At 40.6% G+C, this 19,922-nt stretch overlaps 1 protein-coding gene across 1 annotated transcript in view; it reads right to left on the bottom strand.

Moving 5' to 3' along the window:
• LOC119011997 (nesprin-1-like) overlaps nt 1-19,922 on the bottom strand; it is a 79,721-nt gene that overhangs the window by 26,471 nt on the left and 33,328 nt on the right. Inside the window, exons 52-87 of the mRNA XM_037085440.1 lie at nt 19,539-19,873; nt 19,270-19,414; nt 18,322-18,522; nt 17,550-17,809; nt 17,319-17,469; nt 16,978-17,121; nt 16,733-16,864; nt 16,025-16,207; nt 15,719-15,856; nt 15,394-15,579; nt 14,939-15,061; nt 14,440-14,622; nt 14,144-14,242; nt 13,151-13,249; nt 12,552-12,629; nt 11,848-12,261; nt 11,511-11,593; nt 11,264-11,414; nt 10,802-10,888; nt 10,286-10,441; nt 9,931-10,125; nt 9,416-9,508; nt 8,891-9,076; nt 8,436-8,606; nt 8,167-8,298; nt 6,836-7,035; nt 5,843-5,975; nt 5,359-5,541; nt 4,492-4,641; nt 3,564-3,740; nt 3,118-3,273; nt 2,870-3,025; nt 1,916-2,080; nt 1,504-1,637; nt 911-1,100; nt 77-262 (exon numbers count right to left, since the gene is read on the bottom strand). Of these exons, the coding sequence (XP_036941335.1) occupies nt 77-262; nt 911-1,100; nt 1,504-1,637; nt 1,916-2,080; nt 2,870-3,025; nt 3,118-3,273; nt 3,564-3,740; nt 4,492-4,641; nt 5,359-5,541; nt 5,843-5,975; nt 6,836-7,035; nt 8,167-8,298; nt 8,436-8,606; nt 8,891-9,076; nt 9,416-9,508; nt 9,931-10,125; nt 10,286-10,441; nt 10,802-10,888; nt 11,264-11,414; nt 11,511-11,593; nt 11,848-12,261; nt 12,552-12,629; nt 13,151-13,249; nt 14,144-14,242; nt 14,440-14,622; nt 14,939-15,061; nt 15,394-15,579; nt 15,719-15,856; nt 16,025-16,207; nt 16,733-16,864; nt 16,978-17,121; nt 17,319-17,469; nt 17,550-17,809; nt 18,322-18,522; nt 19,270-19,414; nt 19,539-19,873 (5,955 nt within the window). The remainder of the gene's footprint in view (nt 1-76; nt 263-910; nt 1,101-1,503; nt 1,638-1,915; nt 2,081-2,869; nt 3,026-3,117; nt 3,274-3,563; nt 3,741-4,491; nt 4,642-5,358; nt 5,542-5,842; nt 5,976-6,835; nt 7,036-8,166; nt 8,299-8,435; nt 8,607-8,890; nt 9,077-9,415; nt 9,509-9,930; nt 10,126-10,285; nt 10,442-10,801; nt 10,889-11,263; nt 11,415-11,510; nt 11,594-11,847; nt 12,262-12,551; nt 12,630-13,150; nt 13,250-14,143; nt 14,243-14,439; nt 14,623-14,938; nt 15,062-15,393; nt 15,580-15,718; nt 15,857-16,024; nt 16,208-16,732; nt 16,865-16,977; nt 17,122-17,318; nt 17,470-17,549; nt 17,810-18,321; nt 18,523-19,269; nt 19,415-19,538; nt 19,874-19,922) is intronic.

The raw sequence follows: 19,922 nt of genomic DNA, 5'->3' as shown, positions 1-19,922 counted from the left end.
AAACTGTCGAGTTAAATCAAATGTTTCTGCTAATAATTTATTCATAATAAGGCATTATTTCTGCTCATTTCCTCACCCGAAGACTTTTCTTTTTCCGTGATGTTGCCTGGCTCAGCAGCAGGACTTCACGTGACAGTAGTCTGGTCTCTGATTGGATTAAATTTGCGCCCAGTGGTTCTAGTCGTCCAATAAGAGGCTTGGAAGCGGAGAGAACATCTCCCATGCGGCTTTGCAAATCCATCGCAGCTATCTGCAGCTGCTGCTAATGAGTGAGAGAAAAAACAGCCACTTAGGTTGAGGAATGAGAGGATGAAGACAACAATGACGCGTTTATGTTTTTCTGTGCGGCTTTTAATTGATTTAATTTAATTATGTAGCACTGATCGCCTTCCACAATCTTTTTGACTGTTCAGCAATGTGCCAAAAAATCAAATCTCATGAGATTCTAGCTGTTTTTTTCCCTCCAGAACAATGGAAAGCCTGTTTTCCACAGATGTTCCTGACGCAAGTAACCATAAATAGACCTTTCAGTGTACTATTTTAAAAGGTTGAAAAGGGAAAAGAATTACATGGTTGAAAGAATTGAAGCTTGTTGTTGATCATGGATGTGCAAAACAGCTAAATGTCAATGGACACCAGTTGCAATTAGCTGGAGTCTACCACTGTACATTGCAATAGAAAAAATAAAAACTTTAAGTTGTTGAATGTTGAGTGTCTCAATCAAGACCCTGACACAATTCTTTTAACAAAGGTGTCCTGTACAATAGTTATGTGTTCATATAAAAAAAGTTTCACACTTAAAAATGGTTTCGGCCTCAAGATTTCTAAATCAGTCAGCTTACCGTAGATGTACAACAATCACTGCATTTCGCTTATTACTCTAACTCTCTGAATGGCACCTTGAACTCACCTCTACCAGGTGAACTGCGGCCTGTGTGTCTTGTTGAGGTGAACATCTCGACAGCTCCTCCCACTGATGCCACAGTTTTTGCAGTTGAAGGGAGCATTGATCAGAGAGGTGAGTGAACTCCTGCCACAGGGAAAGTGTCTCTGCAGTCTTCATGTGCTCGTCCTTTAGCTCCTGCACCACGTCCTTCCACCTGACACAAGCACAATACATTAGTCCTCTATAACTCTATATGACTCTTTCATGAATATTTTAAAGCTACAGTTGTCTGATTACACTGTAGAAAATGATTGTATTGACATTTTTGAACACAAATTCAATGATCAGCTTTAAAACAGCACACAATATATTGCCTTTAGGATAATATTTGAACTTTTTTTTTCTTCCTGATTCTGATGTACCCATGCATGGACAAAAAGATGAGTTAAGAGGGCAGAAGTAACAGGCAATGTTACTGTGTTCAGTTCAGATTTTTGACAATTTATTTTTCAAATTATCCATAAAGAGTCCACAAAGAACACTTTATTCATTTGTGCTGTCATTTATGAATTTAGAGTTTATTTCAGTGATTCTGTTCTGGCTTTCAGGCCACTGACCTTTTTCGCTCTCCTTCTATTTGAGCCTCCAGAACCTGAGCTGTTTCACAATAAAGTGCCTTGACAAGACTCTGATATGATTTGTCCACGGATGCCAAGAGCTCTTCCCCTCTGCTGGCCTTCTCCTGGAGAAGCTGTGCAAGAAAAACACCTTTTAAATTTTCAAAACACTGTAAAGTACTGAGAGTTTTTACATCCATAAACACCCAGACCTGTACTGAAACTGTCAAAACTAGACAGGCTTTTAACCTCATACACAGAACTGGCTGTTACACACACAGTTACTTCTAGGCTTTTCTAAATTGTGTCTTAAAAGCTGCAAATTACTGTGATAATCATCATTTTAAAATACATCATGCGATTATGGCTTCTTATAGCTGTAAAGCCACTCGTGTTCAGTGCTTTTGCTCACCTGCAGGACATCCATGTACCCTTCAGCCTGCTGTAGAGAGAACAGCGGTTGATGCTGAAGAGCACAGCGCACCCTGGTGGTGTGCAGAGAAACTTCCCTCAGTTCTTTCTCAAAACATCCCCACTCCTCCACCGTTTGCTGTAGAACTGGTTTTAGAGCTGCCATCTGCAAAGAAAGACAGGATGATGTCTGGTGAAGTACCATCTCTCACACTAAAACTGATTTACTCCTGGTTTTAAAGAACTATAGGACTGTCTGAACTGACTGAAAGATGTAAAGGCACTGGCAAATCCAGGCATTCCTGATGGACCATTGGTTCTGGTGCTTTATGCTAACATTCATTACTACAATCAATAAATAAAGAGCATTATGCTAAACCATAGATAACTCATATATTCAAACTTAGTGGGACTACACAAGAGGTTATTACTGGTTTGCACTTATCATAGAGAGATAAACAATTAATCATGGCTAACATGACAACAAATTGTGTTTAATTTGAGTCTTGTTGCAGGCCACCACAGAATTGTTTTGAATGATAAGGCCTTATGAAGTCAATATGGCTAATGTGCTGGTAAACAATTGCCATGCCTAATTTGTTAACAAAACTATGAAGCCTCCGAATGGTCCCCGCAAGAATTACTATGTTCGCATTCCCTTGATATACTTTCCTTCCATTTCTTCTGCGCCACGATATTACAGTCCGCCACCCAGCCTGTCTGCTCTACGCAACAAGCTCAGAGACACTGTCAAAGTGTCCGTGAGCGAGCAACATTAGCATTTATTTGGGGTCTTGCTCCTGATCACCACACAGTTGATAGTCAAATTTTAACTCTCCTTTTTGCTCAGTTTTGGTTTAAACTAGGCTAGAAATCTTGGTGAATAACTCTGATTCGCTCTCTTCGGACACTAATGTTTCCGTGCCTCTCACTGCCATTACAGGTTTATTTTCACCTGCTGACTAAGATCCCCACATTCCTGAAACACAATCTCTGTTTGGCCAGAGAAAGAAATATCACAGGGGTGATCCTCTTTTTTGTCAACATGAACTCGAGTTGTTTTCAGCTTTTGTAAAGCTGCAGCCACGTCCTTCGCTCTGCCTGCAACAGCCTGGAAGAAAAACAAAGCAGTCTCAGATCAGAGCACAGCAGCGAGAGAGGCAGTTCAAACACAGACCCGCTGCTCACATCCTGTTACTATACCTGTAAGTCCAGCAGAGTCTTATGGGCCAGAGTTTGACTGGTGAAATGTTTCCTCTGATTCAGCTGCTTTTTCTGCTGCTCTATCCAGCCATGGAGACGCTGAAGTCGTCTCTCTCTGTCTGCACACGTGTGATGCAAACGCTCAGCTTCACCAGTCTGTGGGCACAAAGTTACACAGTTGCTGATTCATGCAAAGAAACAAAAGTCAGTTATAAAAAAGTCAGATTTCTTTTAAGTAGGACAGCTTATTCCCTTGCTGTTGGCAAATAATGAATTATGTTTATAGTTTGACTAATGGTTTCCAGTGATTAGATAAGCCTCAACCTAGATATTAGCCAGCTCAACCTTATTTAATGAAACATACTGGACCAGAAAATCAAGAGAGGAGTCACAGTTGGAACATTTAACTTCAGATTTTACTGTGCATCGATAGCTGATGAACACACCTGGCTCTCCAGCTCTCTTTGAAGGTGCAACCACTGCAGTCTGAGGGCGCCAAGTTTCTCTGCAAACATTGTACATTCAGAGCGCAGATCCTTGTTGTCCACTTTCACTACCCGAGGCCCAGACTGGCACAGGAAATCCAGAAGGAGCTGCCCATTGACCACGCCTGCCTTTATCTCCTGAGAAAGAGAATTACATCAATACAAACACTCCAACATACAAAAAAACATTTTCTAATTTTCTACATAAGTACAAGTCAGCCATTTTCTGATATAATGGAGGCACCTTGTTGCGCTTCTGTATATTGATTTTTATTTTTTTATTTTCTATTTCAGGTGTTGCAGCAGAAACATTTCCTCCCTTATGTGCTTATTTCTTACAATTCCTTACTGTAGCTTCGTATCTCATTTGTAGTGCTTTTTATTGCAATCATAGATTTGTTTCTTTTTCCTACATCTTTGTCTTTAAAAGTAAAGGAAATTTGAATCCAAGACAAATTCTGGATATTCTCAAAGAATGCATGTTTTCTTGTGAAGAATATGTTGAGACACTACAAGTGAATAAGGTTAAAAAAAAAATAAATAAATAAAATATATATATATATATATATATATATATATATATATATATATATTTACATTCAAACGATTGTAAACATGCAATAAAGCCTAAAATGTCAAAACTGACCAGTGCAGTTCACGATATTGTGTCCACTTTACTACAGAAAGTGTTACACATTAAACACATTAAGGATGACCAAATTATCAATGTCAATGAATGCCATGGTAATTTCTCTAAATAGTAAGCAAATTAGTAAATGGCCACAGTTTAAAATAAAGCACTGGCATTTAAGAACAAATAGGCAAATAGAACCTCTCTTGAAAGAGACTCACATAAGAAACTCAGTGTAGACAGTGGATGTATTAGCACCTTATAGTTCTGCAGGATTTTAGTGATCTGAGCATCATTTTTGGCCTCGAGGGCTGCTTCTTTCTCCGTGCTCAGTCGAGTCTCCAAATTCTTCAGCCAGTCCTCCAGGTCAGACAGCAGCGTCACCGGTGGCCATGCTTCCAGGAGCCGCTGACAGACACAAGACAACAGAGAAGAGAGTGACTTTCCCTTAACATGAATTCTTGAAACCTTCATTTCCACCTGTCATATTTCCATTAATGTAGTGATACAGTAAACACCAGCTCTAATACAATCTGACCTCTGTGCCTGTCCAAATTATTCTTTGCAAGTTAACATCCTTTCCTGAGGTGACTGCCAAAGTTTAAGACATAAAAATGAACCTTCAGCTAGACAAACCTGGCAACACTGGTGCAATAATTATACAGCAGAATATCTGGTTTCATTCACTGGTGATAAATGTTGAGTAAAAACTAAAAAGTGTCCTTCACCTCTTCTTTTAGTCCTCCCAAATTCCCTGTCCTCAGTCACCCAAAAGATTTCATCAGGGTTAACACTCCCCTTCAGGAGGAGGGGATTTCTCAATGCCTAACTATGTTTGAAAACCAACAGCACGTCCATTTGGACCATCACATTTTGAATTATTGGAGGACTGGACTGGAAAACAGTAATGTCAAAGTTTATTGGACATTTGATCCAACGTTTGGAAAAACCACCAACACTACCGCTGATATCCGATAAAGGCTGGAGATCATCGTGACTACTGAATAATTTATTGATGATAATTATACCAAAGTGCAACTACAGTTCAACTAAAAGTTTTGGTGCAACTATTTTAAACTCTGTTCGTCTTGATCAGAGGGGGACGTCTCTTTGTGACTACGGTACCTGCTGCAGCTGTTCTTGTATCTTGGTCTGGTTAGGGGTCAGCTGGCTCCATTTGACCTCCATCTTAGTGAGCTGAGCCCTCAGCCTGGGACAGTCAGCCTCCCTCAGGTTGAGCAGCCGAGAAGCTTCCCTGGATACAGATGCCCTCTTCACTGATATGGCTTCAGTCTCCATGGAGAAGTCCTGAGTCAAAAAAACATGTGTATCGCGTGACTGATGCATTTTGAACTGCCTCCTGACTTTCAATTTCAGTGTCAAGCAGCTTTCTTACACACCTGTAAGAAATGTGTTTATTTCAGTCATTTTTGCTGTTCATCCCATTTGTTATAAACTTGTGAAAATGCATCTGCCTTTATCAACCACACTGATGTGTTTGACATTTTGATGTGTGTTTTAAAGCGGTCAAAAACCTCACCACCATTTTGACAATAGTTATCTTTGGCTTATGATATATAAACACACTAAACAGATGAGAGAGCCTCACCAGCAGCTTGATCAGATGGTTGTGAATACACTCCTGGTTCAGGTCAGGGGTGTTTGCCAGGTTTGACCAAGTCTTCAGGTGTTTGCTGGCATCAATCAACCATTCACTGACTGAGGCAAAGTCAGTCTGGAATCTGTGGGGAGGATGAGAAAAACAGATTATTTAGTGGATCAGAACATGATGGTTTCTTGACAAAGAGTGATGTTCAGGACTCGGGCATGGGTCTAACACTGCTGAACAAGACTGTAGACTGTGAACAGCAGATTTTTGGAATGATACTGTTTTGTGGGGGGAAGAATTTAGGCATTAATCCCCCACAGAAATAAAATCTGTTTCACTCATATTGATTGACAAGATCGAGGGGGAATTTCTTTGGACAAAACTAAAACCCAGTATAACAGTTTTTCCAAAAAGTTGTATTAATCTCACACTGTGATGGATGTGAGCTCGCGCTTTTCGTCGTCTCTAACTGGGCCTCACTGCTCAAGAGTTCGACTACATCTGTTGAAAAAACTATTTATATTATCCAATGTAACCTTTATCATCCCCCAAAAGAGGAAAAAAAAATGTAAAAGCAAGGAATACTTAAAGAACATATGACAAACAAACCCAGATGACTGAGATGCAAATTATTATTCTTACAGAACAACTTTTTTGCCAAATATAGGTAAAAAGAGATGAGTGATTCTCTTGAAATCAAATAAAAACACTGACATCAAATCATTAGAAATCCTTCAAGGTTTTCTGGGTGTACAAGACATTAAAACATATAGCAGTACATTTTAAAATGCATATAAATACTACAAGACTCAAAACATATTCATAGTGAGAACCCCACAAAACACACATAGTGCAACCTGGGAACTTTAAAATAACATATAATCCTAGATTCAGATTTCATTAGGTTCTAACTGTGTGATTGCTGAAAGAGTATTAACCTATAAACTTTTTTTAAACATAAGATGGATGTTGGTATTTTAGAGCCTGTCCCACCTGACCCGGCTGTCCTGGATGTCTCTGCAGCGTTGGAGCTCCTGCTCTGTCCGGCTGTAGGCGCTCTGCCATCGCAGCTCCAGGGCGCCTCGTGCCTGACTGACTGTGGCAGCAAACTCTGGCTCGGTCTGCAGCACCTTCCCCTGATCCAGGAGCAGTCCTAAAGCAGCTCTGTTCTCATCCAGCTGGACCAGCATTCGCTGAGTGAAAAGGAGAACCAACAGTGCTTACATCGAGTTTACATCAAGCTCCGTGACATTTTTCTTGACAAGCCTATTTCACACTAATGACTGAAGAGACAGCATGGACTGACTGTGATGTAAAGTGGAGAAAATGGTGGGTTAAGAGGCGAATAGTGAAATGTCATACAAATGGTAGAGGATGGCAGAGAGGTGAAAAAAGACACAGGTTAAGGAAACATGAGTGTGAAGTACTGCCATGAATACAGAAACACCAAACCAACTACCACAGTTTGATTAAGTGATGCCACTCCAACTATCTATCACTGAAGGTAAAAAAAAGTTACATAATGTTACTTTAACGGTAAAACTAAAAAGCAAGAAAAACTCTTTTTTTTTTTTTTTCAGGGAAAGATGTTTCTACCGGTTTGTGACCAGAGGGTTGCAGGTTAAGATTCATGGACCAGCAGGATGAATCTGAGTGGGGAAAGTGAAAGGCAGTGCTTACCTCTCTCTCATTACCACACTGAGGTGCCCTTGAGCAAGGCCCTTCACCCCAGCTGTTCCCCAGTGAATCAAACTGGGCAGCTTCCAGGTGTGAATGTGTAACTATGTGAATCTGATCAGGGCGCACCTTAGATCAGTGAACTCTCCTTGAATAATTAATGCTCTCAAAAAAAGACCTCATCATAGGTGAAGAAGACACATTAACTTTGACTGAAACAACTCCATAGCAACATGCTTAAAAAGTCCAACTAGGTTTTTCTCTTCTCTTGCCCTGATAATGCGAATGCCATCACCACTGCTCCCACCACCCATCTATAAAATACAGACATACAGTGCAAAGTAGTTCGGGCATTTTCCCTAAAGGCTGTTGGAGGCATGCTGGAAATGTAAAAAATCAGTAACTTAAGTCTTATCAGGAGGCAACCTGACGTATAATCCTGCAAAACATTATTGCAGCAGGGAGAGCGAAAGAAGAAAGGCAGACCTGAGAGGGAATGTAATTAAAATGGGCACTTAAAGCTGAGGAAATGGAACTAGTAAGAAAAAAGAAGTAGAGAAGAGTAGGAGAAGAAGTGAGAAGGGAAGGCGGACAGATCTGATGAGATAATGAACAAACTCAGTGTGTTTCAGTGTGACAGGGTTTACCTGGCAGGCGTCTAGTCGCTGCTGTGCTAACTTCTCATTGTCTCCCTCTGGTTCCCCACTGCTAATGAAGGCTTCAACATCATCCAGCAGCCTGCCCAGTCGACCACAATTATCCTCCCAACGCGTCCACTCCTGCAGCACGTCCACTCATCAGTTTTAACATTTCATGTAACAGCACAAAACACCCAATACGAGAAATTATTCTGCAAGAAAATCCACTTATGTTTATGTATGAATCTGTATGGCCCGCAGCAATCTGCACTACAAACCTGGATCCTCCTTTGAGAAGCCACTTCGTCTTCCAGAGCCTGGTGCAGCAAAGCTTTGGCTCTGACTTCCAGCTGTACCCGCTCATCCTCTTGACACCGGAGTGCTTCTGGCTCACGCTGGAAAAGATGCTGCACAAAGGCCAACTGAGACCTGAGGACCTGCAGGAGCTTCTGGAGTACCAAGAGACCAGAAGAGAAATGTAATAATTACAAAGTAGGAGCAGCAGATGTGAAAACAGACACTACATGTGATATCTTTATAGAGAAGGGATACTTTATGTATTATGATGTCACAGCTGCATCACAATAACAAACCACACAAAAATTAGTTGTTTTAGCACTGGGCATCTCTTTGAAAACATCAAGCTGCCTCTACACACTCTTGGGAAGGTGCCTGGCTTGAATCTGGCCTTTGCCCGCCTGTTGAAGAACTTGTTGAAAGCACAGTGAGATACCTTGCGTCTGCAGAGAGCAGCTTGAAGTCGGCTGCGGCTGTGAACCCGGCCCATCTGCCCTTCTGTTATGCATTCTTCACCCAGGTCCAGGAGGCGCGTTATCCCCTGAAGCAAGGAGCGGGAAGCTTGCTGTAGCTTGGCCTTTTCCCCTGGCCTCTCCCTCAGATGTCTGCCCAGCACACACTGCTGAGAGATGCAGGAAAGGCACAAAGTTGAGGGGAAAATTCTGTTAACTTTTGAAAGATCCTACATCACTCCCGCTTTGATATTATTCTTTAATTACAGCTGGTAAATTACTGATTTTAACTGATAATTTGTTTTTTCGACCCTCTAGTAAACCTGTAATATTGGCCATTCATTATTCAAAGTCGTTATAGATCTTAATTTGGCACTTATGCCCTTTAATTTCCACTCTTGGATAACAACATTAGGGTATCCTAGACACAGATGTACCAGGCATTTTATACCAGTGTGCACAGACTTTGGCAGAAACACACACACAAAGAGCTAAAAAGTGCTGGTTACCTCCAAACTGGGAGCATCTTTTATACTGGGGAAGATCTCATCTTGTCCAAGTTCAAACTCATCCAAGATACACAGCTGGTTGGAGACGAGCTTCTGTTTCAGAACAAGGGTGGGAGAAGTATTCAGATCCCTTATTGAAGTAAAATCATCAATACTACAATCTGAAAATTGAGTACAAGTTTAAATTCCTAAAAATGCTGCTAATGTCAAACCAAAGACATATTATCACCAAAACCTAGGTTTAAAGTAATAGCATATATTATCGGCTTTTGATGCACGGACATGTAAGCAGCATTTCCATGTTGACGCTGGTTTTAATGACTTTCTATGGTGTTCAGTAGTCGAATCAATGCTAATGCATCAATACAATCTAATTTACTGTAAGTCTTTCTCTGCCAAAGTCACAGAAGCAGAAGTTTAGCCCAAAAAGACTTCACTGGTTGTGACTTCACTGGCTGTGAGAAATGACTTAATTTACACTGTATTGAACTCTGTGACTGATTTGTGTTTCTGACCTGGTTTGTGATGCCCGGATGTTCTGCAGACTGGTTTTGGGATGAGGTGAAGACCTGCTGGACTGTTTGTAGGCAATCCTGAAGGGATGTCAAACAGCACAGAGCTTCTGGTTGTTCCTTTGAGAGTGTAGGTCTGGTGTCTGACTCCACTTTACTCAGCAGCTCAGCCAGCGTCACCAACTCAGTCGATACACACTATGCAGGAATTTAGTCAAACACAGAGAAGTAAAAACAAAATGACACCTTTTTTTTTTTTAAAAAAGGGGAAAGATTTGGTCCTTCATCCATCTACCTGCAGCAGTTCTTTTAAATACAGTAGATTTCATAATATAGCGCCACTAAAATGTGTAGTCACCTCCTCTTGTAGCATCCACAGCTGGGGGTCCCCTTCACCAGAGCCACCAGGAGTCAACAGAAGGTCGGTCAAATTGTCCAGACAGAGGAGGACCCTCCGTACTGTCGTGTACAAGTCCTCATTCACACTCGGACTTGAGCCGTCTGCACAGCTCACCTAAGAAGCAAAAATTGCACAAATGTCAGCTCTCAATGCAATGTTTATGCAATTAGTAAAGAAGCATTTTCCCCCAGTGGTCTGATTTTAAGAAGCTCAGTTATTTGGTCAACTATAAGAAGGTAAATCCATATAGGTTTACATGTTTGCTGTTCAAAGAATCAAAGGATTTTTTTTCAATACATTTTCAAGCCACAGAGATCCATGTTAGTTGATCATTTGTGGTACAATTTATCAAAACCACAGCGTTTGATTTCATAGAGTCAACAACCTCTGCAGCTACTGGTACAAGCTACAAGTCCTTTCCACCAGAAACACAACTGAATGCAAAAATCTAACCTCTGTCGCTACTGTACGTACCATTTGTCTCAGCAAGGCGATGGACCCATGCAGCCGCTGCAGAACAGCAGAAGCAGAGCCAGTTGATACCAGCTCCCTTTCTGGAACCTGAAAAAACATAGAAATTCATTCATTTTCCTACCAGGACAAATTTGTGTCATAACTGTTTTGATATAAGACAATAATTTCAATCAGTTATACTTACAAGGTTCATCCTATTGGTTCCCTTTATCCTATTTTCTAATGAAATTGTAAAACTAAGATCTTTCTAAATCTCAAAGTGAAAGGAGCGCAGACAAAATCCTCCGTTCCTCCTCCCACTTTACTACAGGACCTGCTAACCAAAGGCTTAACCCACTGTTACCATGCACTTCATAGAAACAGTTTTCCCTCTATCTGCTGTGGTCCCATCACATCACTCATCCACATCACATCGCCTCAAAAAATCAGAATCAATCTTATTAGTTTTATGTATTTTCCCACCTTTCCACCAGTTCCTCCATCGTCTGAGCTGATCGCGGTTTGATGCTCCTCCTGAACCTTTTTCAAAGTGGTCAGTTTTTGAGAGATCTGGTCATGAAGTCGGCTCCACCTCAGTGGCTCCTTGGCCTCTTCTTCACCTCCAGTCAAGCTACTGACCAAAGGAAACACATAATACGCCTGAGTCTATGGTATGCTGAATGCTTGAGAGTTTGTCATCAACGCATGTGACTCATACACTTTCTCTTACCTGATTGGCACCTCAGACGACCCCTGGGCTTGTTGGGATTCTTCCACCAAACCACTGTGACTGATGCTGACTTCATTTTGCTCCTTCAGCGCATTAAGAGTAGTCGGAAGAGAAACACAATTAAAACAAACACATTATTGAGAATCTTTTCATGGCATTTCAAATATGAAATATAACTTAACATTAAAACATGTTAACAATGCAGTTATTTTTTCTCCTTAGTTCAGAGCTGGATATCACTAACTGGCAAATATTCCACTTTAAAAAGATTAGACATTTTGGAGCAAAGTTTTGAAAATGATTTTAAAAAATGCCTCTTTCTCTCTCAGACACTTACCAGATCTCGACAGGGAACTGTGGACAAAGGCAGATCATTGTCTTCCCTTTCTATAAACTCATCCAAAGCTCTCGTAGCAGCAAACGGAGTGACAGGTCTGTCAGGAATCAATCTTGTGTCTTCCAATGTAGCTGCTGCCTGAGGGGATTTTGTTAAAGCGTTGGGGACGAGGGTTTCAGGGTTTGGTAATTCATGCTGGTCATGGGCAGGAGCAGCAGCAGCAGGCTGGTTTTCAGCTGCACTGATAAGTGACTCTGCTGTCACTTTTTCAGGATTAAATGCTTTTCCTACATCGGCTTTGGAATCCATTGTTGTTAATCCAGTTCCAACATCCTCTGACTCTTTTGAATCGAGCCAAGTTTCAACTTTTGAGCTCGTCTTCACTTCAGAAGAAAACTCTCTGCTCTCGAGTGCCTGAAAGACAAGATTAATTATGATTTAACTGAAAATGACCAGACACCATTGGTGTAGACAGATTTTTTAATTTAAAAAACCATCACAATTTGTCATTCTCGTTGTAACTAACATGTTAATTAATCTGCATAGATGTATTCTTTTATCCTGAGGAAAAAAATACACTACTAATCGAGATTAATGCAAAACACAGCAAAACCTGTTTGATTTTTTTAAATGCAAGTATAACAAGAAAAACAAATGTGTCCAGTGTCCAGGGTCCAATCTATGAAATGAAAAATATTATTTACCTTCACATCTGATAGTGGCTTAATTTCAACTATATCCTCACGTTGCACATCTGAAGCGGTGAATGTCTCGTCTGGGTCCTAAAAACGAAACGTATAAATATACAAATACACATGCCGCTCTGTGTGTGTGTGTCTGTGTGTGCATGTGTGTGTAAGGAAAGGAGACAGGTTTCTGAGGAGCAACACATTTCAAGCAGCTGCTTCTGACAGTACCAGAGTAGATTCACCAGGACAGCCTGCCTAAAAAGGTATCACATAAACATGCAAAATCTGCTAAAAGCCTCCATAACACAGGAAAAAGAAGCAATATTAGTGTTGAAAAGTAAAAAAAAAAAAGTGAATGGAATGGAACTCAAAAGTGAATTTTGAGAAGAAGGAGCCCAAGGAATTTTGGGATTCACTCCAAAACCACTTAGAATCAATATTTCATGCGAATCCCTTGCCAAGTCTCAAATGTATATATTTGTGAATAACATACATTAAATTCAAGGTCTTTTTTAACAGCTAAACTTTATTGACAGCAGTTTTTACACTCTGTCATTTTGGAATGACACCCAAACAAAAGAAGATCCCCAGAAGAATACTCTTTTTAGATTTACCTCCGGAATACTGCATGTTAGTGTGTCAGAGGACGACGAGTGACAACTCCTGTTTTCCTCATCCTCCTCTTCCTCTGAGTTAGACACCTCAAAAGCCTCCTGATTTTAGTGATAAGGGTGAACGATATGATCAAAACTGGGATTTACAGGAAAATGGAAAAACAAATTGCCTTTCTAACAACTTCCTCAATTATCTCAATTATAACTTTTCTTCAAACGCTATCGGTGAGAAGAAGTGGTTTATTTTTTCAGGATGCTCAGCTCCATAAGCAGTCATCAGCTATTTTTTTTTGCATTATTTACAACATAATGTTTACAACAAATATGATTTTAAATGTATTTTATGAATTATTCCCACAGTTTAGAATTATACTGTGTTACAGAAAAAGGTAGGATTAACGTCTGGAGTCTACGAGAGGAATGCATGTAAACTTAGTGAATATGTATTTGATAAAAAGTTTATTTTTTGGGGAAGATTCATAATAAAACGATTTAACACATTACTTGTCCTCTTACCCACGAAACAACATTTTTTAAATTGCTATGTGCAGTCTTCGAATCTCAAATTTGGAGGCTGAGCTTTATGAGCGTGAGTGTGTCCAGATGATTGTTCTTAATAATACCAATATACACTTAACCAGTCACTGTGTGCAATATATGAATACATTGTCATGGTGTATGACAATAGTATAACAATTTTCCCAAAAAACAGCCTCAGTTTTGACATTATTACTTGACAGGTACGGCAATTTACAACCAATTTTTCTTAATCCCTCATTCAAAAATTGTGGAATTACAGACTTGGCAACTGCCACTTTTATTTCCCAAAGCAGTTCAATTAAAAAAGTAGCTGACTGACACAAATTGTCAACATAAAATGAGCGAGAGGACAAGTCTGATAAGTTCCAAAGATCATTCCAACATTCAAACATCACACATGTTCTCATTTTAGCTGATGTAAAATTATAACTTATGACTGTTAATCATTATTACCTGGCCAAAGTGTCTTTGTGCAGATCTGTCTAGCTGCTGGGTTTCTTCAGGAGTGTCAGAGACTGTGGTGGTGCCAAGATCTTTCTCACTGATCTTGTTCTAAGTTAGTCAAACAGACAGGAGAATGTGAAACCATAGCTATTTAATTCAGTTTGAATTCAATGAATTTCAATCTTGCTAACAAAATAATTATTATGATTGTTAGTATTCATGAAACCTCTCTGCTCTTCTTCTGCAGAAACAGATCAAAATAATTATTTCTCCTATGTGCTCTGAAACGAGACTTAAAGCTGTACCTCCAGCAGCGTGGCTTGTTGCTGGGTGAGTTTCTCCAGCTCCTCCAGCTGCTGCAGGAGCAGTCTGGCTCTGGAGAACACCAGCAAGCTCTCCTCTGCTCCTCGAGGGAGGTGAAGATCTCCTTTGCATCTCTCCATCTCTTCCAATGTCCTCCGCATCGACTGCACATTGGCCAGGATCACCTTCACATTGAAACAGAGAAGCTTGTTAACCAATAATTTTACATGTGTGACTAACACATGAATAACATTTAGCATCTGTGATGACATCATTTTAATAATTTTAATAATAAGAATGTCGTATAATGCTTAGGTAAGAACTGTATGCTTCCTGTCTTTGTGATACAGTCCTTGATTTAGCTCAGCATTATAATGCATCCCTGACTTGTTTTACACATGTCATGCGTCTTTGATTAGACACTTTGATTCTTATTCTTAAAATCTTAAAAAAAAAATCTTAAAAAGTGTTTTACTGTATCACTGTAGTTTCAACTTTCACCTGTCGGTCCTGAAGATGCTCCGTCAGAGTGATGTTGGAGTTGTCCATGGAGGATAAAATCGCTCTGATCTTCGGGACATTCTTCTCCATCGTCTTCAGCTCTGCTTCTACTGCCTCCACCACCTGGAATGAAGATTACCAGGAACTTTTTTTAACTTGACCTATAATTTTATAATCAAGACAGTTTCACAAGCTGTACAAAGCTGTACGAACTGCTCATAAAAAGCAATGCATTTCCAAGATGCTACTGTTAGTGTTGCCTTTGACTTTATCAATGTCAAAATGTGACCAGAATACAGAGGATCATCCCATCAGGTGTCAGGTCTGTCAATAAAAGAAAACCTTCTGTGAGTGGGCTAAAACGCATTAGGAAAAAAAACCCACCCCAGCTGTTTCCTCTGACTGTCACCTGACTACCTGAAATTTGTGGAACTCCTCTTTTTAAAAATGTTTACCACAACAGCCTGCAACAGCTGCTCCAGTGGCTGTACGATCTTGCTTTGCATCTTGTGGACTTGTTGGTCATTCTGGTCCAGCTTCTTCTCCTGGGTGCTCATGTCACACACAGCGGAGATCTCCTCCAAGACGGGCCTGAAGTCCTGCAGGGCGTGTCTGATCCTCTCTGAGTCATCCAGCACCAGCTTTAGTTCATGATTTGAAAATGAAATTCATTGATTACATGAAATATTTGCAAATGCTTGTCGAAATTGTGGTCAATATTGAATCATGTCAAAAGTATTGTCTCTTCAGACGTTTTTGTTTGTTTGCTTGGTCTCTGACCTGTAAGGAGTTTGCATGATTCTGGAGGCTTCTGGCTGTTGTAAAGCAACAGGGAGCACTGAGCCACGCCTGGGCCTCATCTAACCAGCAGGTGGCGCCGTGCAAAATACCGTCAAACTCCTGGAGACAAGCAGGGATCTGACAAAAGGAGTAGAGGAAATATAAGGGAGGCAGAATTGCAGTTTTACAAAGACATTTACACTTTTAGAGGCCACTTTCCATATAGATGTATTTGTGTTTTAGATCCATAAAAAGTCAAACCATGGCTCCTGTCACTTGGTGTGAGTATAGAATCATGTTCCTGACCTTGCTGAGGAAAGCAGTGCGTTGCTCGGCCATCTGTGCTGCATTTTGGTAGAACTGCAGTGGTTGCGTGAGTTGGTCAATGAGCAGATGAGCCTGATCAGGATAGTCCTCCGCAAGATCCTGCACCTCGTTCTCTAGGAGCATCAAGCGGCTGTGCCAAGCATCCAGCTCATCCCACACGTGCTGGAGAACAAACAATGTAAAGTATGTAGTGACAATGTCATCCTGACTTGTCATCAGCTCTCATGAAACAGTGGCTGTTACAGTCGATTTGTTCTAGTTGTGTTGTCAGTATTTAACAAACATAGTTAAGTTGTGTGCTACTTTTTACCAGAATGTGATTATTTTGACACTGATAACCTGTTAACATGTATTTAGTAGTCATAATATTTGTTTCCACTGTAGCTTCTGGTCTCTTAGCCACACTCCCTCTAGACTACATACATTCTGCACAATAGCTAACGTAGCCAATAGCGGCTTGTGTTGGTGGCTGGAAGCAGTGTGCAAACATCAGATTTCAACATAATCTTAGTCATGCTAAAAACAATGAGATATCTATAAGTGACTGATAGAAAAAATTAATAAATGAAGTTTGGAACTTATTTTCAAGACATTAATGCGGAAGTTAGAGGAACATGTCTTTGCGTGTCTGCAGGTTTATGTAACATGCACACACAGACACGCATGCGAACACAAACCAACACACACCTTGATTAAATTTTGTGCTTTGTCTACTGTCAGACTCTTTTGCTCCAGTAACACTTTCACTTTCTCAAGACCTGATCCCAGCTCCACGACTTGATGGTTCAGCTTCTGGACTGGGTAGCTCTTCTCCATGAACTGTAGAATGCAAACACACACACACACACACACACACATGCGCGCGAGCATTTAGCAAAATAAAACAGGTTTTGGTTGGAGATTTTGCTGGATTCTATCCTGTTTTGAGTTACCTTGTCCTCCTCTCTTTGTAGAGACATCTGAACTTCTTGTAACCTTCTGCTGATGTCAGCTGGTATCTCAGCGTACCGCCTCTGCACAGCTTCCATGATAATCTTCAGTCTGGCCCGCTGGGAGAACACATCCTTTCTGAGCTCCTGTCAGGATGGAAATGCAAGACAAGTTTGATCAAGCAGTAGCAATGAAAATCTTAGAGGTTACGTTAAGTTTGAGATCTTTCCTAAATTTGTTTAACTTATTTTCTAGTTAACAGATGAAGGAGAGCTAACAACAGCCCTGCACAAATTTTGCTGGCTCCATCTTTAAAAGAGAAAAGCTTAAGAATTATCATGACCTGTTGTTTGCATGGATTTGAACAGGCCTTCAGGGAGGAAAGAATGGAGAACATGTGTTGCTCCACTGCTCCTATCTCTTCTTGGACTTGCTGTCTCTCTTTCTCCTCTGCCTGGGCTGCAGCTACCAGCAGCAGATTTCTCTCTTTCAAGCTGTGGAGAATAGTATATTCTTAGTATCTCTCACATTAATGAGTAATCACTTTCCACATGCATATTGCATGCATCCCCACCTCCTGACGTTTTCTTGGATCTTCACTAGGGTTTTGCCAACCGGTCCAGGGCTGATGGGATCCTGGGAACTAGATAAGCTCAGAGCGTGCTCAAGTCGATGCTCCAGGGAAGCCAAGGCCTGCTGCTCCTGCTCCAGCCCAGCCTGGTTCATCTCAGCCTGAGCCAGAAGCTCCTGGGGTTCTTCTTGAGCAAAGCTCACAATGGAGGAGTCTGGAACGTCTGCCTGTAGACTGGCCAAAAAGCTGCAACACTGCTCCATCTAAAGTTACAAGAATTTATTTATTCAGACCTTTTCAAAACAAGTTATCAATTAGCATGCATTGTTAAACCAGGCTTAAAAATATAATATAATAAATATATATGATAAAAAACAAATGGAATAAAGATAAAAAACACTGCCTGAGGATCCGATCTGAGCTCATAGGGCATCAACACTTCAGCAAATAGCTATTTAATCCTCAGTAAATCCATATATTACTATCCTCTCCTTTACATCCTGTATGCAATGCGTCAGTAAATTAAATTTGTCTTGGAAAGCAATAAAAGTCACATAAAAACAGTACAACTTTCCTGAAAGAAAGGCTAATTGGGAACCAGATCTGACCTTGAAGACATTTGGAAACCAGAAACCAGAAAAAAACCCCATAAAAAATACTATTTTATATGCAGGATTTTGCATTTATTTATTTGTGTGCATCAAGTTAAACATGTTACTGTGCATTACAGTACTGATGTAAAAGCAAAAGTATGAGGATTTGTTCTATAACTCACACTTGTTGTGATGTCCTTCCATTCCTCTCCTCTCTGTTCTGTGTGCGCCACCAGATGGCCGACGCCTCGTCGTAATGACACCCAGCGCCTCCACAGAGCGGCCAGTTCACCGTCCCTTCCAACCCCACAGCCCTGCATTGGACATCCAGCTCTCAGTTCTTCTATCTTACCAGCAAGACAGCGAAGCTCTTCCATCAAAAGCTTTAAGGAGAGATGAAATGAAGTTCAAATTAAAGTTTGAATCAGGCAGTTGTCCATTTATTTGTACAATATGTCAGTCAAAATGTCTGTATGTGGCACATGGACAGGTAAATCAACAGGTCTAAGAGTCCAAAGTCATGTTAGCAACTCTGTCAGGTTGTTGGCAAAAGTGTTTTAATAGTTAAATGCTAACTCGCTTATGGAAGTACTAAAACTGATATTTTGACTGGAAGGTGATGCCTAATGTAAAGTTAAGTCATCATCCAACTGATTACAGTCCATGATAAATGTAGAAATTACTCTCTACCGAATTTCATTGCAATCTATCCAATATTTTCAGGGATATTTCATCTAAAACCACAAATATCATGGTGTGATTAGGGAAAAAGTCAGGGTATCACCATGGGTGTGATTTAACGTGGATATCTGTCTAATATAATAGCGACTGCGGTTTCACTAAATAGCAAAAACTGTCAACCTGCTCAAGATCAGTAGGATTCGTCCGCTGGTGCACATGAATACTGTGAACCTAATTGAAATCCATGTAATGGTTTTTGAGATATTTTAGCCCGGATCAAAATGGCGGATGGACCAAGAAACCAACCAATCGCCATCGCCATCTACGTCATGAATATGGCTACCAAAAAAATGTATATGTGTATAACATTCTAAGTTTAAGTAGATCCAGCATATGTGAAGATGTACAAACGTTTGCAAATCACCCGCAAAATAAGGCTGCAAACTTACCTTAGCTCTTTTTTGTTGGCTGAGACATTTTACATAGGAAGTCACTTGTTCTGCAGCACATTCTGAGAGCTTTGCTTCAAGCCCTGAAAGACGCTGACATATATCCTCATGACATTTCCTGTGGCTTTGCTGTCTTGTTTCACACCTATAAGAAAATGTGCTTTTAGGTCTTTTTACTTGATTAAAACTATGACAGAAAGAAAGAAAGACAAATATAATCACAACAATGTGATATATAAATCCTTCAGTGAGTCAAGAACTGCCAGTACCTCTGCAAAGACTCCAGCCTAAGCTGAGCTTGGGCCTCCAGTATGGCTCTTCCCACCAACAACTGACTGAGGATGCTGATGTGGAGCTGCTCAGTCTTTGGTCGGGACAGGCAGGTTTGTTGTGGCAGCAGCTCCCCAAGGTGGCTGATATGAGCCTGAAATCCTTCTTCAAGAGCTTCTAGAGCCTGCTGAGTCTGTCTTTGCTCTTCAGTACAGTCCAAAAACCCTCCAGGAGCTGATAGGAAGGTGGCTTCAGCATTATGAAGGAAGCCTATTGCTCCCTGAGCAGCCCACTGGTAATCTTTCAAGGATTCTCTGGCCTGGGATAAACTTTCCTGTTGAATATGTGTGATATGATCAAGCACAGTTTGGGAAACAACACAC

Source organism: Acanthopagrus latus, chromosome 22 (assembly GCF_904848185.1).
Source record: "Acanthopagrus latus isolate v.2019 chromosome 22, fAcaLat1.1, whole genome shotgun sequence".
In the NCBI taxonomy this organism is placed as follows: domain Eukaryota; kingdom Metazoa; phylum Chordata; class Actinopteri; order Spariformes; family Sparidae; genus Acanthopagrus; species Acanthopagrus latus.
The sequence above is the reverse complement of the archived record's forward strand: the minus strand, read 5'-3'. Positions and strand labels throughout refer to the sequence as shown.